At 40.5% G+C, this 22,987-nt stretch overlaps 1 protein-coding gene across 2 annotated transcripts in view; it reads left to right on the top strand.

Annotated features, from left to right (window-relative positions):
- The window catches only part of bcas3 (BCAS3 microtubule associated cell migration factor), a 321,470-nt gene that overhangs the window by 276,144 nt on the left and 22,339 nt on the right, over nt 1-22,987 (top strand). For both annotated transcript variants that reach the window (XM_086260594.1, XM_086260597.1), the window contains one exon: nt 13,355-13,531. In XM_086260594.1, coding sequence (XP_086116720.1) covers nt 13,355-13,531 — 177 coding nt within the window. The remainder of the gene's footprint in view (nt 1-13,354; nt 13,532-22,987) is intronic.

Here is a 22,987-nt window from a genome sequence, read left to right as displayed (position 1 = left end):
ACAACATGCAAGTACAAGCTAGACGATTAGCTCATATTAGGGTATAAAATTTGCTACAAAGTGAAACATCAATTGAAAAAAATTAGAGCCTGGTCACAGTGGCACATCATACGGCCACGTACTGGATCATCCAGTGAAAAGTCCACATTCGTGGTAGCTTACTTTGACTTTAACAGGAACACAATATTTCTGCTGTTTGCTGTGTAATCAACCTACCAAAGGTTACAGTTACTGTCACTGTAACAACATTCCAAAAGTGTAACATTGTGTCTAATAGTGATCTAAACAGCTGTGCTGCTATCTGATAGGCCTTTCAGACTTATATATCTTCTACTCAAATTGGCTTTCCTGGATCCTATTTCACTTTTTTTTCTTACTGCAGCCCTAAACAGTTTGCTTGCACCAATCCAGCCCTTTGTGTTGTTTTAATACAGAGCTGTTTTCTGTCTGAGTGCCTACTAAATGCCACAGTTTTTCATTTCGGGCTTTTGAATAAATGACCACTGCCTCTTTTTCATTTCTTATGGGGACCTATTGTGGCATCATAGAACACTATGCTGTATTTCTACCCAGTTATGGAGGTTGGAGGAGGGGGTGGATTGTGTATGAGTAAGTCAGTTTTGTAAATAACACTAAGGGTATTTATTTGTGCTGCATTGCATCTCCAGTAAACAGTGGATAACACTAGTTTATATTTGGATTGGACTACTTCCCAGAAAAAATATTAGAATCAAGGCGAAAGAATGACGGCGAGGAAGGAAGTGAACAAATTCTGTGTGATTGATAAAGGCCTGTGACCCTTTCACACACAGTCTGTAACACACAAATGACTGGGCATGCACACACACTTATAGTCACATACACTTACACACACAGGCGGTGACACACACAAACCCTGTAATTGAATATCGTGCAGAAAGCAAACATTCTCCTGTAAACATATCATCTGTCACCTCTACAGCTTAATCCATATTCTTTATGCCAAATGGAGAAACACACCCGCACACACACAACCCTGCAGCCTGTCAAACAAACAAATGAGGCTGGAGCCCCTGTGAAAGTCATCACCATGACCATCCCAGCTTCATCATCACGTTAGCCTGCTCCATTACACAGCAACACGATCCAGCCTGAAATCAATTAGCTGGCCATGCTAGCACTGTGAAGTGTACACTCCCCAATCTTTGTTTTGGTTTGATGGAAAACAATGTCTAGCGCCCAGAAGGGAATTTTAGTTGTGTGGGCGCCACGTCTCTGACCAGATGAAAGATGCTTTGTACTGGCTCTGCGATGACGCTGAGTGAGGCAAAATGATGACTTTGGTTGTTTGTTTATCTGCAGTGTAGTTTCAAGAACTGATAAAACATTTCTAATAATGTTTCTTTTTTGTTTTAAATCACAAAAATGATGTCAGTACGATAGAGCGTCATTTCAATCGACCTAATATCTGCTCAGATTTTAATTATGTGCTATCATGCAGATCATTAGTTAATTAGTGAATTAGACAAGTAAAATGTCATTTAGACTAAAGACAATGAAGTAAAGTTTCAGCACACAATATGGGCACTATACAACCAACCAGAGTAGCAATCAGGTGTGTTCACTTACATCTTCAACGAGTCCCTGGCGAAGTCTGTGGTCCCCACATGCTTCAAAAGATCCACCATCATCCCTGTGCCCAAGAACAGCAAACCCTCATCCCTGAACGATTACCGGCCAGTTGCACTGACCTCGGTAGTAATGAAGGTGTTTGAGAGGCTGCTGAAGAACATCATCTCCTCCTCCATCCCAGACACCACAGATCCGCTGCAGTTCGCCTACAGATCCAACAGATCCACAGAGGATGCCATCGCCCACGTCCTACACACCACTCTCAGCCATGTGGACAAGAAACAGGGTAACTATGTGCGAATGCTGTTTGTTGATTACAGTTCAGCGTTTAACACAATAGTGCCCTGCAGACTGTTCACAAAGCTGAGGGATCTGGGACTTAACAGCCGTCTGTGTGCATGGGTGTTGGACTTCCTCACTGGCAGAACTCAGGTGGTGAGGGTGGGCAGGTGCTTCTCCAACAGCATCACCATCAACACAGGAGCACCTCAGGGATGTGTCCTCTCGCCACTGCTCTACTCCCTCTACACTTCAGACTGTGTGGCCACCCACGGCTCCAACACCATTGTGAAGTTTGCTGACGACACAGTGGTGTTGGGTGCCATCTCCAACAACGATGAGGCGGCCTACATGGATGAAGTGAAGAATCTGGCATCGTGGTGCCAGGACAACCACCTCCAGCTGAACGTCAGCAAGACCAAGGAGCTGGTGGTGGACTTCAGAAGGGGTCAGCACAGACTACAAGCCCATTATCATCAATGGAGCTCCAGTGGAGAGGGTGCAGTCCTTCAAGTATCTTGGTGTCCACATCTCCTCAGACCTGACATGGACTGCCCACATTCAGGTCCAGACCAAAAAGGCTAGGCAGCGCCTGTATCACCTACGACAACTGAGGAAGTTCAGGGTCTCTCCAAAGATCCTCAGGATTTTCTATACAGGCGCTGTGGAGAGCATCCTCACACAGAACATGACATCGTGGTTTGGGAACAGCTGTGTGAAGGACCAAAAAGCTCTCCAGAGAGTGATCCGTACAGCAGAACGCTGCTGCAGGATTGCTCTCCCCCCGCTTCAGGACACCTACACCAGGAGATGCCGGACTAGAGCAGCGCAGATACTGAAGGACCCGTCCCATCCTGGCAACAAACTGTTCCAACTTCTGCAATCTGGTAGAAGGTTCCGCATCTTCCGGGCAAGGACAGAGAGACTCAAGAGGAGCTTCTATCCCCAAGCCATCCGTGCCCTAAACACACACACCCGCCCTCTCACATCATCTATAACTGACTGAGTCAGGACTCTCTTCCAGACACTAAACCAAGGCACAATGTACATTTCAATTCCTTTAATTTTAAATATGTTTATATTGTCTATCCTGTAAAATAGTCAGATGTCTATTCATATTAATGTACAGAATTCACCTGCTTGCTGCTACTGCTGCACATTCACCCAGTGTATATATATATATATATATATATATATATATATATATATATATATATATATATATATATATAAAATGTTCTTCCTCTACACCCCCCCCCCCCCCAATTTTTGCACATGTCGAGGAGCGTGTCAGGCTACATTTCACTGTGTGTTATACTTGTATAACTATGCATGTGACAAATAAAGAGCCTTGAACCTTGAACCTTGAATTAATTAGCTGTTAAAGCAGGGGTGGGCAATTCCAGGCCCCGAGGGCCGGTGTCCTGCAGGTTTTAGATCTCACCTTGGGTCAACACACCTGAATCACATGATTAGTTCGTTACCAGGCCTCTGGAGAACTGCAGGAGCTAATTTAGCCATTTAAATCAGCTGTGTTAGTTCAAGGACACATCTAAAACCTGCAGGGACACCGGCCTTCGAGGCCTGGAGTTGCCCACCCCTGTGTTAAAGTGTCTTTATTGAAATCATAATGGTCTTTTGCCAGATTTGATTGCAGACTTTTTATTTTAATAGACAAATTAAGCATGGCATGCCAATAGTTCCACAGCATAGAGCTCTCATTTTTTCATCAGAATTAAATATTTTACAATAATCACCATTTGTTTTACTTATAACTCAGCATTAGTTAAGTTTGGCATGTTAATCGCCAACTTAATTTTGCTGATTTTTGAGAGAACATAACGGTGCACACTTTTAATCCTTAATTGAATTAAATTCAGGTACTTTACACTATTAGAAAGAAAACCCCAGAAAAACTCCCTTTAAACAGAAAGAAATTTGTGGTACAGGCTCAGGACGTGGGCAGCCAACAAATAATACTTCCTTTAGGCTGATTTATATTCGCTATGTTGCTGCCAAATTAAGCTACTGCTTTCTTCTTTCAAGAATAAGAAAATGAACATTTTAATTAAACTAATGTATTGGAAACAAAACAAAACAAAAAACAAAATGAAGGTTTCAGAGTGAACTGATCAAAACTCTGGACTGAAGTCTGAGATGCTGTGGCATCACCTTAACCCTGTATTTACCAAGGACCTGTTGACCCGTCGATTTTACAAGCATTTTGTAATTTACCCTAACTCCATTACTATTTGTGCTAGAGACAAAATTCAGATGGTTTCAGAAGGAAGAGAAGTTGCGCTTTTTTATTAGTCCTTTATTTATCCAGGTAAAAAATCTCATTGAGATTAAAAATCTCATTTCCAAGACAGACCTGGCTTTAAACCGATTTGGTGTATCATAGGCAAGGCACGGCACTCACAAGGCACTTCTGTCTGAACATGCACAGGTGCGCTTCACATTATCATAATCCTCATTTTGGGCTAGAAAGAAAATTCAAAGGGTTCCTAAAAGATGAGAACTTTGTCTAATATTAACATTTTCTTAATGATATGAAACATAGAAGTGTGGTAAATATTAAAAAAAAATCAGGACAAATACTTTTTCACTACACTGTGTGTACTGTTTCATGTAGAAGCAGAAGTTTACCCGTACCCTTTCCATGAAGTGAAATGTTGTGTTTTACATTTTCTTATTAAATTTTGCACCTCTTCAAGGACATAAAATGAATAACAACATATGCCAAGGAAAAGCATGATTGATTGTGACACAGTTAGGACGACACTGACATCTTAGAATTGGAACTCGGCAGCATGGCGGTTGAATAATCACAGGAAGGAAACAACACTCGGAAAGACGTGTCACAGCAGCAGCGATACAATTCAGAATTCTTGCTCAAATCTTCCGAGGATGGACGATTGAGGCTGCATCAAGACATTTTACTCAGGCAACCTTAATTTTACTACTCATTTCACCTCCACGCCATCTTTTCCTGCAACAATCATCAGCGCAGCAGAACCTTTAAAAGACCTAGGCACAAGCCATGCAGCATGACCGACTGCCTGCCCGATTTGGACACAAAGCTCTTTCCAACAGGTTGGCAAAAAAGAAAGCAGTGCTATTTTTACTCTATATGTGCCAAACAAGCATGTCAGTACAGTAAGTCCCCTAATCACAGTCAGCTGTTCTCTATCAGCACAATTATTTTCCTCTTCCTTGGCTCTTTAAATCTGCAGTAGGCGTGAGTCAGAAATATACTCCAAATTTTATCTGCCACATAAATCTATTTCATGTCCCACTTGAGCGTTCGTGTTTCTGTTTGTGCGAGTCGCACATAAACATCTGACTGTTTGCCGCTGCTTCCTGTTTGTGGCCTCATATTTGAACCCTGAAAAGATTTGTTTCGTACTTGTCATTGTCTTGTGCCACATGTTCTCAAAATCAGACTTTGTTTCACCAATGCAAAGGCATATTTTTGGAAGTTTCTAACTATAATTCTGATTGGCTGTCTAAACAGTATCTGTGATCGCTTGAACTGTAACTGTAACTATCCTCATAATCTGGTTTTGGGTTTAAAAGTACCCTACAATAAATATGGCACTGCATGCTGTACAAACATTTCAGTCGTTTGGGTCTCAGGCTGACATTTGACAGAAATCTGCAACAAACGTTATTATTACAACTTTTGATCAGTTGTAGGTCAGACTTGGGCTTCAAGGAAACCTCTGTTTGGTCGCATGTGAACATGGGAGTAGATGATGCCAAGAAGGACAGCATAGATTACTTAAAACCTCATACTGAGCAAAGAAGTGGCGTCTAATTTGGAACACCTCAAATTAACTTAGTGGGTGGTAGTGTGTGCATGTGTGTGTGCATGTGTGTGTGCGAGAGAGAACGAGAGAGAGTGTGTGTGTGCATGTGTGTGTGCGAGAGAGAACGAGATAGTGTGTGTGTGTGTCGGGTATTCAGTGGACTCAGTTAACTACACACAGGTTAATGCATCCTCACGTCTGAATACTGTATGTTTTCGTATATACGTGTGTGTGTGTGTGTGTGTGTAGCAGTGAGTAAAGTGCCTTAAGGCAGACCGTGGTATTGATGGAGATTACTAACACTTAGCTGACACCACTGAGACTGCAAAGGGAGTAAATGATTTAGAAGCACTGGCCTTAATGTAATGAAAGAAAGACCCTGCCTGTCAAGAACACACGCACGCACTCCCATATTACCTACCTATGGGTGGGTGCTAATCCTGTGAGCTTACATCTCCATTAACACTAACCCTGCACCACAAACCTACTCTGCCAGCTAGCTAGCACTTTGTGTCTCCCCGAGGATATCAGTGACCCTCTCTCAGTCTTTCTCTGGTAGGCGCACAGACACACAGCCCAAAGGGATGTCAGTATGTGTTCACAGCATAGTCATCCCAGAATGTATGGGTGATAGTTTATTAAAAGTGGGTTTTGGCCAAGTTAAAGCCATAGAATGTAAATGATGCTGTATTTGGGTATAAATTAATGTTTTAATTTGCAGCAGCCCTGTTTCAAAAAATCCAATTACAACTCAGCTCAGCAATAAAAACATAATGTTGATCATATAAAGAAAACAGTCTGTATCAAACTTGTTAAATGTTTTCTGATAATGGGCTAGTTTGTCCAGTTACTTTTGACAGCTAAAATAGGTGACTGGATGAATGGCTTTACCAGTTAATCCAAGGCATGGGGCACCTTTGTTAAACCTTTGCATTCAAGCTGTGTTTCAGTCAGTTTGTGTGTATGAAATGTCTTTTCAGTATCAAATCCAGGCTATTTCCAAAATTGTACTATGGAGTCAGTAGAAAATGAGATTTGAGTAAAATTAATCAAATTTTGTTTGATTCGTTCCTTTTTTGTCACCAGTTTGTGCAGCAATTAAGAGAAAGTGAAGATAAAACCTCCCAATGAAATGTGCTCCAAAATCATACCTGCTGTTGTAAATGACCATCGTTTGAAGTGACACTTCTGACCCAGTCTCACCAGATACTGGCTGTCCTAAGACAAAAACAGGATTTGCTGCATAGCCGTGGTATTGAATAACATTAGATTCTAGACATGTGCCTCATAAATATATAACTGAACGTACATCCCAGCAGAGCTGATTTATGATCTGTTTGTAGGTAACAGACTGTGTGTGTTTTCCCAGTGTCTGAATTCTCAGTACCACCACTGAATCTCACACACACACTCACACTGTTACATATTATACAGCACCATAATAAAGGAATTAGTTCAACCAGCCCCCTTGCAGTAAAGCCTAATTGAATTAGCGCTAACTAGGCATTAGGCCCTTTACTGCACAGGTAACCCAGAAACAGTGGCATGAGCACTCAGGACATTATACATTTGTGTGTGTGTTTGCATGTCTGTGCGTGTACGTGTGACTGGAGTTCAACCATGTGAGACTCACTTAAGCTTCATAACCTTTAAATGAGGACACGTTTTCAGTATTGTTTCTCCTTTAAAGGGCGAGTTCATTTGTAAACTGGGTTCACAGTTAAAGATGTTTTTGGTGCCTGACACAAAGGGTGGAAAAGCCACCAGATTAGATTTACTGCAAAGTGCGATGGCTTGCAAATAAGAATCATTTACAACAAGACAATTAGGTTAAGATATAGATTACTATTCTCATTTCTTTACATAGCACCCGCAGTAGTAAAAACATTGGTAATAGATATGACCGGCTATAGGGCTGCTCTGCTCTGATTGGTTATTGTCATCCAGCCATAGCAATTCTTTTACTCTGAGCCTTTTTTCCATACCTGCACAATTTAATCTGAAAACAACAGACAGTTTATTTATTTTGTTTTATTTTTCTTTCCCTTTTTTACTTTAGTGAAACTAAAAACAGGATTCGTTTTGTTATGTGATTTCCATTTAGATCAGGAGTCTCAAACTTAAATGAGCTGTGGGCCATTGCTGTGGCCATCTCACCGGAGGCCCACTTTAGTTTTCAAGTAGTACAAAACAAACAAAAAAACACCCACAAATATTTACCAAAATGCCGTGTTTTGTTTGTTTGTTTTAGATTTGAACTATTGTATAAGAAGACAAAGCTGCGAACGCAGATTTAAACTAACTGAAGCCTTTCATCGAACGACCAAATAAACACACTGGTCCTCTCCTTCTGTCCTCACACGTGGCGGCGCGTCTGTTATCATTTTGTTCATATTTAACCAAATCAAACTGCAGACATTATTGTTTATTTGTGACTCTGTCAGTGAACTAACACAGCCGATCCCTCAGCATGTTTGTGCTCTCTGCTCATATCGTCTCCATATTCAATCATTTTTGGCTTTTTAAAGAACTTATTTTAACATAACTCTGGACAACAAACAAAAAAAGTCACTTCAAGGGACAAACTGCATTATATTTCTTCACGTCAATGTATGGGCCGCAAGTAGGGGTGACGCGGGCTGCAAGTGGCCCCTGGGCCGCAAGTTTGACACCCCTGATTTAGATAGGTAAAAAAAAAAAAAATCCACATAAAGGGGTAGATGTGAACCTTCCCCTACCCTAAACTGATAACTGGAGACTTGGTGGACATTAAAAGCTTAAAATGAATTTGTTTTTGTTTTGCTGCATCTAATCTCAGTAAACATCCTCAGTTTGACGGTCTACAGTAATATTTTAAAGCACTCATTCTGGCGTATCTCTTTGAGAGGTGACTGTGACGTGCACGCATGCTGTTGCAGCATGATTAAATCTTTAAGTAAAGTAGCACTGACTGGAGGGATAAGTAGGGCCAGTATGTGAGGGCTAACAGCTGGGTGGAGAGTGGCTTTTAATCCTGCTGGGTTTAACATCATGAGTGAACAACAACAATCTTCCTCCAGCCACTGAATCATCTTTTCATTTCCAAAGATTTACAGGCAGAAATTAAAAAATGGAGGTCAGCGGTCAATAAAAACATGCTGATGCTTGTGCTGCTTATAAAAACACAGTGAAAAGATAAAGTTGTATTAATTAAATTTGCATTTAAAATAAAGACGGTATGCACAGTATTACTTCATTAAAACAACAAAGTTAGAACTCTGCCAGTGTTTGCACAGATCAGGATGAAAGTGCGCGAAAGTATAGACAGTTTTGCTTTTTTAGCACAAATTAGTCAATAAGTATCATTTAGGGGTGAAAGTTAAGAAATTCTTCATTGTCAACGAGAAACATGAGAGCTAGTTAGGTAACGTGAGCTCATGTTGAGCCATTGCTTGTTTTCTTTAGTGTCAGTGACCTTAGTGATCTAGAGCAGTAGTGATAAACACACACTTTATGGAATGATTTAATCATAACTTATTTCCAACGTGAGTTCAGATCACCTAATGTGGACAGCCGAAGCCGAAAACTAAAGGAGAGAATAACTATAATATAAATGGTTTAAGATTTTCTTTCAAAAAAATGACCAGTTGCATTCCCATGTGTGCATTTAAAAAGTTTTTGAGTACAGTGATGTGGTCAGTGTGATGATGGACAAAATCCACAGTCCGTTTTGTGGAAACAATGCATTCTTAGGCTCACGTGAGGCTTTAACACGTGCATTTAGTGAAGGGAAAGGGGTCATTTTCAGAGTTACAGTCTTTTTAGCAGAAAATACAGTCTACTTTTTAGTTGACAGGGAAACAGGAAATGTTGCACTGAAATAACTGTATATTATGACGGGACAAATTTGTCTTAGCAGTAAAGCCTCATATTAGCTATAATTGAATGTTACATTTTTACACAAAGAGAGGATGAGGGAACTTTATCATTCGTAAGAAGCAGACGCAAATAGTTTTCTCCCAAAAAAGAAAAACAGGTCTGCTGATACTGTTGAAGAGATTTATACCTTCTGAGCTTCTCTGCCATCTATCATTGGTCGTTTCAGCCTAAAGCTATTGGCCTTCAAATACCGATATTGGTCAAAGCCTGCCCTGATAAACCTAAAGCTCCTCCTAACCTTCTGCCATGCTCTTATCATCCAGAAAAGCCACACCAGTCAAAACCTTTGATCTGCCTGGCTCACTTGCTATCAGGAAGCAGACGGCTATGTACTCCTGTATTGCTCCCTTCCTGATTTCTTAGTTTTTTGCGTGTTTGTCACACTTCATATAAAAAATAAAATACAACATATTTTGGTAATCTGAAAACATTTAAGTGTGACAAATTTGCAAGAACCCTAAAGTACACTGCATGTTTGTTGTGTGCGTCTGTGTGCATGTGTGGTTGAGTGTGCATGTGCATCCTGAGGCCTGGCAGATCTCAGCTCCGCTGTAGGCCAGTGACAGGTGCTAATGCTGAGGCGAGAGGTTACACGAGCCTCCGTTCTCCCTGCTCTGATAACACTGAGCAAAAGCATACAATCAGACACACACACACGGCGGCTTAGCTTCCTGATAACTTCACTTCAGCAGCGGCTTGTGTGTTTATGCGTGTTGCACCGATGGATCGTTTTGCACAGATTCTCCTGAAGCTCCCCCGAGCCTTACTTTCAAACCTTTGTAAAAGCCTGTGTTTTGCAATAGAGGTGAGATGTTATTATGCTTTGCACATTGCTGGATTTGATGCTGGATAACTGGGTTGTGAGTGTGTCTTTGTAAAGGCTGAATTGAATTTTGTAGTTGTAAAGAGCTTAGTGTTGCAGAGCAAAGTGTGCCTCATTGCTTATAAAGATACAACTCACTAAAATCACCAGCTGACCATGGGATTGCCAAACGGTTACGCTTTCATTAGATCATTTTTTCCTAAGATGTTCACACAAGTCTAGTGGCTTTATGGGGTCAATGATGATAACGTGATATGAATTTTAATCTTTGGATGCACTTCTTTCAATTGAGTGTAACAAAGTGTGGCATTAGCAGGTAAACAAACAATTGATTGAATTTATTTACCCTCTCCAGAAGCTGCTTGTGTTAACATATTGGTCCTCGTTTTCATATTTACCAGTGATCTATCTATATCCATCTGTTTCTTCTGTACTTGAAGCCTGGACACACGGATTGGATGTTAATCTTTCCAAGAAAACAAAGATCTCTTCTGTCCTGGTCTTCACTTTTTCCTTTGATCCCATCCTGTCTGTGTCTCATTGGGGTTTTCCTGATACCCACAAGACCACTAAGAAACCTCCCTGTATGTGTCCACTTGTCTAAATCAGAGTGTGTAGAAGAAGTGTGAAGCAGCATTCATCTTTTTAGATTTGTTCAGCAAATTTATTAACCCAAAGGATTTCTTTGTGTTAACTTTGAACAGACAAAGGTCAGGGGTGTTTCAAGTCATGAAGCCTTTAGTGTCATGAGTTCTCTAAATTTCACGCAGATTTCTCCAAGGAGCTCATTAAAGTTTCACTTAATTTACTGAACTTATTTTATTAATCCTCTGAGGCGAATGTAATTATCTAGTGCTGAACTAGTTCCCTGTGTTTCTTGTGTGGGGTGTTTTGAATTTTTTTTAACTCAGTAACATTTTAGATGTTTTTTTTTGTCAAAAACAAAAAGATGTGCAATAACTCCTTTAAAAAATGAGATACCAATACTTATTTATACTGTAACAGTTGCTGGAATCAGGGATTGTGTAAAATGGCAGGATCTGTGTAAGCACTGATCATATGGTGTGTGTGTGTGTTACCAGTTCAACATTTGGACAGACGTTGGGTGGATGAACTGTTTTGCACTAAAGTTTGTAGAAGCTGTGATGAAGCTTGACAAAGCGATTTGTTGGAGTCTCCAAATGGCCTTAACAGATACTAAGCTCAGACAAAAATCTAACCTGCCACTACCAACACATTTCTTATGTATGTGACTGATTCAAAGCTCAAAGTTCACTTTCTACCTGTTAAAATAAATATCAGTCTCGTTCAGTTTTTTTAGGTAATTTTGGTCCTCTGTAGCTCGAAAGGACAGTTGAAAAACTACAAAACTGAATAGATCTTCATGTCTTTTAAATCCTGTTTGAGGGGCAGTACAGCTGGAGTTCATGTTGTCATTTATAGCCATCTCTACTCATTTCTGTAGTGCTCTTTGTAGGGTAGTCTTAAATTATTTTCCCACCTCATTGTGGCTTTACAAAATCCTTAGTTCAGCTTTTAAAAAAAAAACCAAATACAGGATTTATCCATAGAGAACATTTTCTGTTCTGAGGTGCGAACATGCTTTTTGATTCTGTAAATCTCTGAGATTGCCTCACTTTTGGAGGGAGCCCCAAGTGGCCATTAGAGGAACTGCAGTGACACTTTTACGTGAACTTGATTTTTCAGCCCTTGAAGTTGCTGCGTTTCTGGTCTTTATGCTGAGTATCCAAGTTCATCCTCTAGATGCACTTTTTGTTTAATCCCTGAATGTTTCACTACTCGAATGTTCATTTCACCACTCGCACACGATTTTGAACCAGCAAACAGTCACAATGATAATATGAAGCTAGTTAGACTCAGTGATTTTTTCGCACTCCTGTCTGTAACATATTTCTGGGCATCAAGAACGAGAGAGATGCGGATATGCAGCACTGATGATGATGATAAGCTGACTTTGAAGCCAGGAGGTCATGTGTTTGTTTTGTTCGTTAGCGTGATGAGTCGCCGGAGCACCTTACCAACACCACTGCTAAATCTTCCCTTATCACCTCTGCTTGCAGGCATAATGACCCAGTCAAATGAACACACTAATAGAATAAAACAGTTGTTTGACTGCCTGCATGCCTGCTTGCTTGGCTGCCTGCGTTGTCACACACACACACACACACACACACACACACACACACACACACACACACACAGAGCAAGTTGCAGACTCTCTGGCTCCAAACTGCAAGATCTCTCTGATTGCAGAAAATACAACAGACAGAAAGGAGAAAGATTAAGATGCAGCACCGGCCTGTGTGGATTTGGTTTGACAGGCATGAAGATTGTGTTGTACTTACAAGTTTCTGTGTGTGTGACTCAAAAGCAGCTGATCTACAGGGTTAACACAGATTCATTTACGTTGGCTGTAGGACGGACATGTGAGTGATATATCTGAAAATGGCAACATGTTTTAATATTTTCATTTGCAGTAGAGCTGCAGTATTTTCACGATTAGATTTTGTTTTTAAAATGTATATATTAAAGGAGAAAAGATAATATAATACACAGATTTGACACAACGAAGCATTCGTACATAATTATACTGAAAGAACAAAGGTAGATTGTGCTTTAAATTGGCTTGTATGTTTCCCTAATCCCAAATATTGTGCATCTGCTGATGCAAGTCTGATTAAATGTTTCTTTTTATGACATCTTATTACATTACAGAAATAAATACAGCTTTAAAATGTCACGATGGGGCCGGATCCCCATTGTGCTTATCAGCTCAGGACATCTCCAAATTACATTACACAACTGGCACAGCTGTTATTGTTCTATCTTCTAATCTATTTGGTAATCAAGCGAATCTTAACTCCGCGTTTGTCTGCGCGTTTGTTTGCAGGGCCATTTGATGGACGTGGCGTAACCCTGCTGGAGGTATGCGGGAGCTGGCCAGAGAGCTTTGGCGTGCCACGGCACAATGTTGGCTCAGCAGATGCGAGCGACGAAGGCCTGCGAGAGAGACTGGCTGACGCCATGTCCGAGTCCCCCTCTAGGGATATCGTAGGCTCTGCCACAGGTAAGCGAAGGATGAACAACACACGAAAACACAGCTGCACACACAGGATCGTGTATCAGCATTAATTCGTTTTCTGTTTTCTGTTTAATTGTCACCTTAGGTTAAATGTTGCCACAAGAACAATGTGTTACTGCGGTCCATTTAACATAAACTGGAATTATTTATATTGTTTGAAAATAAAAAGGTAAAAATCAGAATAAAAGCAGGATTATGACATTTAGTGTGCCTACCAGTCAGAACAGCTGAGGAAGTGATGCTTGAATAGCTGGAAGCAGTTATCCTCATCATGTCTGACTAACACTAAGAAAAGTTCAGTGTTTTAAGTGTGTCCTAAAACACTAAGATCCCATCTCAAATAGTCATTTTCCTGTTTCTGTAGGTTTTTTAGTGTTATTTTGTATCTTGTTAGCAGAATGTAAAATAGACTTTCTTAGAATTTTTCTAAAAATCAGCAGTCTGAGTTTAAAACAGTCAAAATCCAGTAAACACACTGTGATGAGCAGGCAGAAATTGACATATTTCTTATCACTGAAACACATCGTTGTGAGTTACTGAGATTCTTTATGATTCTGAGCATTGCAATTTTACGTGATTTTGTAGAAATCCATATTTGCATGCACCAATGATCATCTGGGTGTTTTCCTTTCTTTTGTTTTGCTCATAGGTATTTACCTCATTAGAGATGTTTTCAGTGCAGCTAAGTGTTTGTTATGTAGCCTGACTTCCAGCATACAGTGCTTCTCAGGTCAAGGTCCAGAAATTGATTACCTCAAAGCTTGTAGGATGTTCTGCTCGTCTGAATGTGTGTACGAGGTTAGGGCATATCAGCACACGACCAGCTTTAGTTTGTGGCTTCCTGTGTGTGTGTGTGTGTGTGTGTGTGTGTGTGTGTGTGTGTGTGTGTGTGTGTGTGTGTGCGCAGCAGACATGCTGTTGGCCCTGACAGTCCAAATGGTTAACTCATTTAGGAAGCGACAGCGTGCTCAACCCCCCCCCCCCCAACCCCACACACACACACCCAACCCCCCCCCCCCCCCCCCCCCCCCCTTTAAGTGAACAAGAGCTCCTTTGACTTAAATGTGTGTGGGGGGGAGGGGGTGCAGAGGGTTTTGGGGTAAGGGAGTGCGATGGTCACAAGGCCCTAATGGATTTAGCATCGACTATCAACCCCCAGCCCACCCCACCCCTCCCAAACATCCCTGGCCATATCCAACCAAGTCCACCCCCGTCCTCCCACTCCGTTCAGACTTAACCTCATTTGTAGCATCTCTCTCTCTCTCTCTTCTCATCACTCTTTTTTACTGACCCCACCTCCACTACCACCACTCTCCCCCATCTCCCTCTCTGAGTCTCTTCATTAGATTAGATGCCGGAGACTCGTGGACACTACTAGTCAGTCGCTTCGTGTTCCCCCTGGTATTCTCTCCCGACCACCTCTGTTCCCCTCCACTCCCCCTAATGCAACACAAAATTCATTACTGATCACATTACATCAAAATACGCCCGCGACGTATACACACACTCTCCCTTTCCTGCGCCTTCGGCCACGATGAAGACATCATCCACAGGGAATGCGATGGACTTGCTGGTTCCTCCATCCATCCATTCATAGAGACGGAGAGGCTTCAGACTCTGTAGGCTAATCTAATAGCGCAGCACTTCTACATTGTAACATATGGGAAATGTTCTTGTTTGTACTATACGGAGGAGAGAGCCCGGGATGGCCACAAGTTGTGGTTTCCCATGGAAGAAAAAGGAACCTGGCTCTGACGATGCCATCCAACTTGGTTAGTGTGCAGTGTGTTTGATAACCTGTTTATTGAACAAGTGGTCGGTATTGACACAAGCTATACATGAAAAGCTTAAAGGAACAGTTCACCATTTTTTTAATGAGCACTTTTTATTGAAACTCTTGTACTGAAAAAGATATATTTGTTCCTTTGAAATCTGCCCTGTCACTGACTCTGAAAGCTCATTATGACCTTTTCTATGCCACGCCCACACTGTCGTTACAGGCATTTATATACCAATGTGAAAAGCAACCAGAATTGTAACTAAAATGTAATTTTAGAATGTAAATTCTTTTAATTGTTTCCATTGTTTAAAGTAACTCATGAATATTGTCTAATGTTCTTTTGTTGGGAAAGTTCACAATAATCAGACAAGAAGGTGAATTTAGTTTTATTTTGCCTGTACAGACTGTAGAAGTCAGATTCCATATCAGCTGCATGAATATTATTCCCGAGTATAATTTAAAACAAAACAAACAGCAGGTATACTCACCTATATGTGTGCCTGACACCAGAACTTCTCAATGATCATATATTAATTCGAGACGAGCTCACTATAGTGAGACCGCCTTTCTTCATTCTTTGTGATATTGTTTCAAGAAATGTTAAAAAGCGCTCTTAGCCCTGATTTAGAAGATCTGAGTCCTGTGCCTGTCCATGTCTATTGTGTGTCTATAGTGTGTGTGGGGGGGTGCACGTGCATGTGTGTCAGTCTGAGGGTTAGATGAGCAGCAGCAGATGGTATCTTGCACAGAGAATCCATTTACTTGGGACCTGTGGCCCCAGTGCTTAGACACCGAGTGGCTAACATAGACCTTGAACATGAGTGCAAACACACTCTCACCTCACCTGCACGTGTGGCACATGTTTCTGCACAATTGCTGAGTGAAATTTTTACAAACTTTTCTATCCTGTATGCACAACCAGTCAACACATTATGTGTTATTATTTATGCTTCCCACTGATATTTATTACAGTTTTGTTCCCGTCTTTGAAAACTGTTTGCTCCCTGATAATCTACTGAAGCATATTTGGATTGGTGTACGGCCACAAACGATGGTGTTTCCTTTCTGCATGTCTCCTCACACACACACACACACACACACACACACACACACACACACACACACACACACACACACACACACACTCACTCAGAGGGTCTCAGGGCTGGAATGCTTGCTGATGTAACAAATCACCATCTCTCTGACATTCTTCTCGAGAACACACACACACAAACACACACATACACTTTCGCAGATTCACAGGGAAAACAAAGCCTCCAGTCAGTGTAATAGGGCTCTCACGCTAATGCCGAGACCCAGCGTCGCCAGCTCAGAGGGCAGGTGACACTCACACAGAGAGATGGACGGATGGACAGAGGGAGAGAGAGAAGAGAAGATGAAGAAGAGGAGGGGAGAGAGTCACTGACGACTAAAACACACTGGGACTGAAATTAGATTTGGCTCCAATGATATAATGTTGCTAATTAGATTTGTCTTATTGGTGCCTGCCCAACATAAATTCCATTGAAGCCATATGGACAGTGGACTACTGCTAAACACAACCTGGTGTATCTCAGCTGAGAGCAGGAACAATGGCACATGTTGTGTTCATTTGCTCACATCATGTTATTATGCGGTACACAATATTTTTAAGTGGTGGAGTATTTTCATCTCGTCTCCATCGTTGGTGTCCAGTGCTCGTAGCTGTTGTGTCACTTGCTGTGCATCAGAGTTTTCCAAGGAAAGAGATCCCAGTTCCATGTTTACAGCAGGAGATCAAAACAGTCCCATAATGAGTTGAATCAGTGAGGTGTCATGGTAAACAGCCTTTGACTAGAGCTAAATAAAGGTTAGCATTTCAAATTTGGAGCTGTGACTTGCTTCTGGGCCATTGTTTTATTACTTCGTTTAATATGGGGCCGTAAAACGTACATAAAACAACATGAACTGCTGTGATTACATTTTTGCTTTCATCGTGTCTGTGGTGGATGGGTATTTCAGGCTCAGTACTAGCAGTTTTGATAAGAACAAAATAGTTCAAATACAGAATGCTGTATGTAGAAATAAAAGCCACGTGTACATATAGTGCTCTGTCTCTGCTCTGTTTGGGCAAATCGACAGAATGTTGCCAATACATGCAACATATTTTGAATCAATGCAGGTTAATAGTTTTATTATATTGATTCCCAATCCAGGGGCAGCAATGATTACTTGACCAAACACTTGCAATAACTGCTAACAGGCTTTAAAGAAAGTATATTATTCTGAAGAATGCTCTGATTCTGAAACTCAGCCTGAACTGATGCTCTTTACAATTCAATTGAATTGAAACATTGTACTTCAACAAACCACATCAATTTTCAAACTTTATCACCATCTACATACTTACAAGGCTTCATGACAGCCTGTTTACAGTCACTTCATAAAAGTACATTCAGTTTTAGCATCATTTTCTGTCAATTAAAATTCATATAATGCTTGATGTCCAGCTTTGTTTATCTGATACCTGATCTGATGTCAAGACGTTCTCTGAGTGATGAGCACAAGATAGAGCACTAAGTCTTTATGACTCACATAATCATCATAGCACAGAGTGGTGTAACCAATAGCCAAATATCATTGAACATTATTTGTTTTTCATGTTACTTTGCTACAGACTGTGTGTTGAGTTCACCCTGTTTGATTGATGAGGGAAGGGTCCAGGGGACCACCCACACCCTGCAGGTCAAATGTAACCCTGTTTGTTGGAGCCCAGCTCAAAGAAACTGGGAGTAACAATAATAACAACAATAATAATAATAATGATAATAATAATGATAATAATAGCAAAAGTGTCTGAACAGCCCAGAACCCAGCTGGCTCTTTCAAAGCCCGACTCAACACAAATATTTAGGGGAGCCTTATCAACACAAAAAGGCTGAGTGCACTTCCTTATGTGTGTGTGTGTGTTTCTGTGTAAATGGTTGGGTGTTAGTGTATGCATGAATTTTAACTACCCTTTCCACATGTTCATTTTTAAGCGGTATGTGCGAATGTACTCTTGTGTGTGCATATGTGTATACTAAATGTATATACAATAGGTTAGTGTGTGCCTTTACTTTTTTTATAGTTATATACTCTTCACATACATGCATTAGCAGGAAAACAGTCTATAATTTTCTCTGTAGTGTATGCACATGTTTGCAATTACTTGAATTTGCATGTACACATGTGTGCATTCTATATGTTTTTGCACGTGTGTGTGTGTGTCCCATGTGACTCTGTCCAGGTGACTGGCCTGCTGTACCTCTAAAAATGTTATTATTTATGAACTTGCAGGCAGTGATCCAAACAGTCACCCTGACTTAATAATTGGCAATTTGCTGGTTGGAGCGTCGACTGTAGGCCTCTGGCTGGGTGACACACTGTATGTAGGCTTTGGGAGAGTTCCACTGAACCTCTGATGTTATCACTTCAGAGAAAACATTGGCTCATGCGCTGCTTTGTATGTGTTTGAAAAAATCTCTAAAAGATAAAGAAAGTTTGAAGTAGGAAATGTCTGTTGATGTATTTACTCGGTGAAGATTGAGGGTTTCCTCTCTAACAAAGGAACTGTGTGTATGTTTGCTGGAACATATGGGAGCATGTTTGTTTTAGCACTTGTAACTATCTTAAAGAGATGGCACCTTGCTGCTTATCTCTCTCACCCCATTTACTAATCAATATTACACTAGACAGCATTGCACTTTAATAGCATGCTCTTTTTCCATTTGGACCATTTGATGAATGTGCACTGTATATTACAATAACCTATCAAATATAATGCTTTCTTGTTCTAATGCCACTGGCAACTGCCAAGAGCCTGTAATCTCCTGTATGCATCTAACTGGTGTTGGGCCCTTGACTGGAAAAATGTAATACATTACTCATTACTCTTACTCATTTCTAAAGCAGCATAATTGCTTTGGTTATTAGTCCCTGTGGGCAATAATTGGTTGATGGGCCCATTATTTTTCTGTTACATTTTCAGATTTGGATCTTGTCTTCAAAACACTGAGAAAAATGTCTCCTGGTTAAAGTGTACCTCTGTGTAACGATGAGAAAACTGCTGCTGTCATCTCTGCAGTTTAAATGATGAGCTGTTCCCCAACAGAAGGTCTGTGCAGGGAAAGAGTCATACAGCTTCCCAGAAGCTACTGACATGAAAGTAGCTTTTTAAAAAATTCTGCGCTCAAACAACGGCACTTTTGACAGCCTGGACTCGAGATGGCAGCTGCAAATCGTTATGCAAGAGTGTTGCTACTCTTCAGATATCTTTTATATGGGTCTCGCCTCTATTGCAGTTGCAGATACTTTTGCACAATCCAAAGTTGGAGCTTCTCATTCAGATGTAGTGTTTTGAATAAAACCAGACTTCTTTCAGAGGGGATTATTGCCTGTTTAGCTTTATATTCACCACGTTATCTCGTTAGCATGCTAGTTTCTCTCATTATTGTCATTGTCATGCCCCAGCAGACTGGAGCTTCCTTTAAATGGGAAATGACTTCGTAGTGATACAGTGAACTGACAGCTGCATAATTATTGGTTTTAAACTAGAATTGCTGTGTGCAATATACCAACATTCAAGTCTATACACAGGGACAATCAAGGCTTTGCCAACCAGGTTCACACATAACCTCACACTCACCATGACACCCACCTTCTTAGGGAAAAAAATAAACCCCCAGTGCACTGTTATTTATACAGTATTTTGCTAGTTGTACTGACCACTCAAAGCACTTACGAGTACATTTATACACTGCTTTATTGTATTATCTGCTTCATATTTGATGCAAACTCCACACAGAAAGGCCCCGGGCAGGCTTTGAACCAAGAGCCGGCTTCCTATGAGGCAACAGCACTAACCGTTGTGCCGTGGCTCTGTGGCGGAGCAGTGGTTAGCGGTGGAGTGGTTCAAAAAAAATATAATGCTTTTACTATTAATTAGGACCTGTTCTGAGGTCAGTGTGACCTCCAAGGGCTTTATATCACATATGATAGCCACTTAGCAGCTAAAATCTAAGTCTGCTGTGATCTTATTTTGGGAATGCATGCCTTTATGTAGACGTGATAGTGTCTTTGAAAGTAAACCTACAAGCACAGGAAAAAAAAGACTGAACTGAATGAAGATGGGCATACAAAAAAAAAAAAAAAAAGAAGTGAAATGAACGATGGAAATGTTTGACACCACAGGCATGGTTCCTTTTTTTTCTTTTGTTTTACTTTATCTTATTTTTCTAATTATTATTCTATATGTATTTATATTTTTATACATATATATATTTGTTTGTTCCTTTTTCTTTCTAATTTCACTGTCTTGAGTTTGTGACTCTCTTTATATTCTGTTATTCTGAAGAAACTGTATGCGTAATGGACAGGTGAGTTGTTCAAATAAATAAAATAAAAAGTAAAAAAAAAAGCAAAAAACCTACAAGCACAGCAAAACAAAAACGTTTGCTTATAAGTAAAACCAGTGTTGACAGCACTATATTTAGAGGTTGTGTGAAAAATAATGCAAACACTCCAGCAAATTCAAAATAATTCTGGGACTATAATTCCAACATAGAATAATATTGTCACAGTTAAAAGGAACACGTTTTCAGATTATCAGACACATTCAGGGAAAACTTAGAAGACACTACTGGAAGTGAAAATGGCAGGTTGAGATGACAAAGGAGCGCTTAAGTTGTAAATTTTAGTGTGACGTCACCAAAGTTCATACGCACCGAGCAGGTTTGTTCCGACTGTGAATGACATGACTTGGAGACAAAGTATCTGATCTGTGTCTGCTCTTCAAGCTTGAAGTCATGCAAACAAGCTGCACAGGAAAAAAAATAGGTTAATCTTTTGAAATAATTTTTTTGTGTAAAAATGAATAGCCTCTTTTTGCAATTATATATAAATCATTCAATAGAAAACCTCATTAATTGGGCTATTACGGAAACATGGAAACTAAACTGCACGCCTGTTCAGACAGCTGTGTGATTTAATGGTCGCACAATACATCCTGTATTTGAATTGGCTGCGTACTCCTTTCACACAAAGCCATGTTATTATCCTGCCGACTGACTGGTTTCTTTGCTATTCAGCCTTGTTTTAGTACACTGATACCCATCATAAGAACAACAATATACAGGAATGAGTGGAGGATTTGCGGGTTGCTCAGGCTCGGAGGTCCTTCTTTTCCTATCAATCAGTCCAGACGTCTGCTGGCTTCAGTACTAAACATACATAAATAACCATACAGTAACACACACGCCAACGAGAGCAACATGCAAGCAAGCTTTGACCATAATCTGCTTCGGCTTCTAGTACCATCATGCCCGCCTTGTCACAGATATATCAGTTATATTTGGTCTAAATTTGTTTATTGGTAATGTGAAAATTCTCGTCTAAGCATCAGTGGTGCTGAGCAACGTGTCCTTTTTTTGAGAAATGTTTTGTTTTTTTCCCAAAGAATCTTGTACATGAGCAACTATGTTAGAATGAAATCCAGTCACAGTGGGTAGAAAACAAGGCTTTGATTCTGACTAGATATTTAATGCTAGCTTTTGTTTCAGTCATTACCAAAGATTCCACACAAAAAGTAGTTTCACATAGTGCTTCGTGATGCATCAGTGTTATTCATGGATATACCTTTTTCAGATTTGTTTCATGCAGAGGCATAGTGAAAAAATTATCTGATCATTGTCAGGTCCTAAAATGAGATAACTCACATAACACATGATAGCACGTGACATTATTTATTTAACAAAAACAAAGATACACTGGACTTTGCAACACTTTGATTCTTTTGTTTTCCAGACGTTTTGTTCTAGATTTTGTTCCAAGTGCAGATGAAATGAGACGTTTGTGCTGTGCAGTGCATTGTGGCCAGGCATCTTCACTTCGGCCTCGTCCGTTCGAAGGACATTGTTAAAGAAATCTTGTGTTTTGGTTGGATCCATCTTTGCAAACCTAAGCTGTGCTGCCTTGTTCTTGTTAGAGAGAAGACGTCCTCTCCTGGTACACTTCAATCTGTCAGAGTTTGCCACTTGTGAATGATTTTTCTCAAGTTAAAATCAAATAGAGCTTTTTGGATAGGGCCTTATAACCTTCATAGGTTAACTGGAAACTACAGATCTCTCTAAGATCATTGGTGATGTCTTCAATGCTCTAGATGTCCAAACTGCAAAAGCCTTTGCTTGCACATTTGTTGATGATCAGTTAATCAACTCTATTTGGAAATCAGTACACCAGAGTCCATTTCTTTTTTTCACATAAATAACAAATGACAAAGCATAACATGTTGTGTTTTTTTAATTGATCGTCGGTCGTTAGCTCTGATGTCTCAGAGGGTCCAGAGTTCGACTCCACCACCTGGCCGGAGCCTTTCTGGAGTTTGCATGTTCTCCACGTGTTTGTGTTAGTGCAGTTAGGTTAATTGGTCATTTTAAATTGCCCATAGGCGTGAGTGCGAATAGTTGTGCGTCTGTCTGTGTTAGCCCTGCATCAGACCTGTCCAGGATGTACCCCGCCTCCCCCCCTATAGTAGCTGGGATAGACTCCAGCCCCCCACGGCCCTGATAAGGATAAGCTGTAGAGAATGAATTGTGAGACCTAATAAGGAGCAGAAGATTTTTTTAATTATTTCTGACATTTAA

This window comes from Aulonocara sp. 'chitande type north' Nkhata Bay, linkage group LG14 (assembly GCF_057382095.1).
Source record: "Aulonocara sp. 'chitande type north' Nkhata Bay isolate Kocher_YH1m ecotype deep benthic linkage group LG14, A_spYH_male_GT1.1, whole genome shotgun sequence".
Lineage (NCBI taxonomy): Eukaryota > Metazoa > Chordata > Actinopteri > Cichliformes > Cichlidae > Aulonocara > Aulonocara sp. 'chitande type north' Nkhata Bay.
This window is presented reverse-complemented; position numbering and strand designations above follow the sequence as displayed.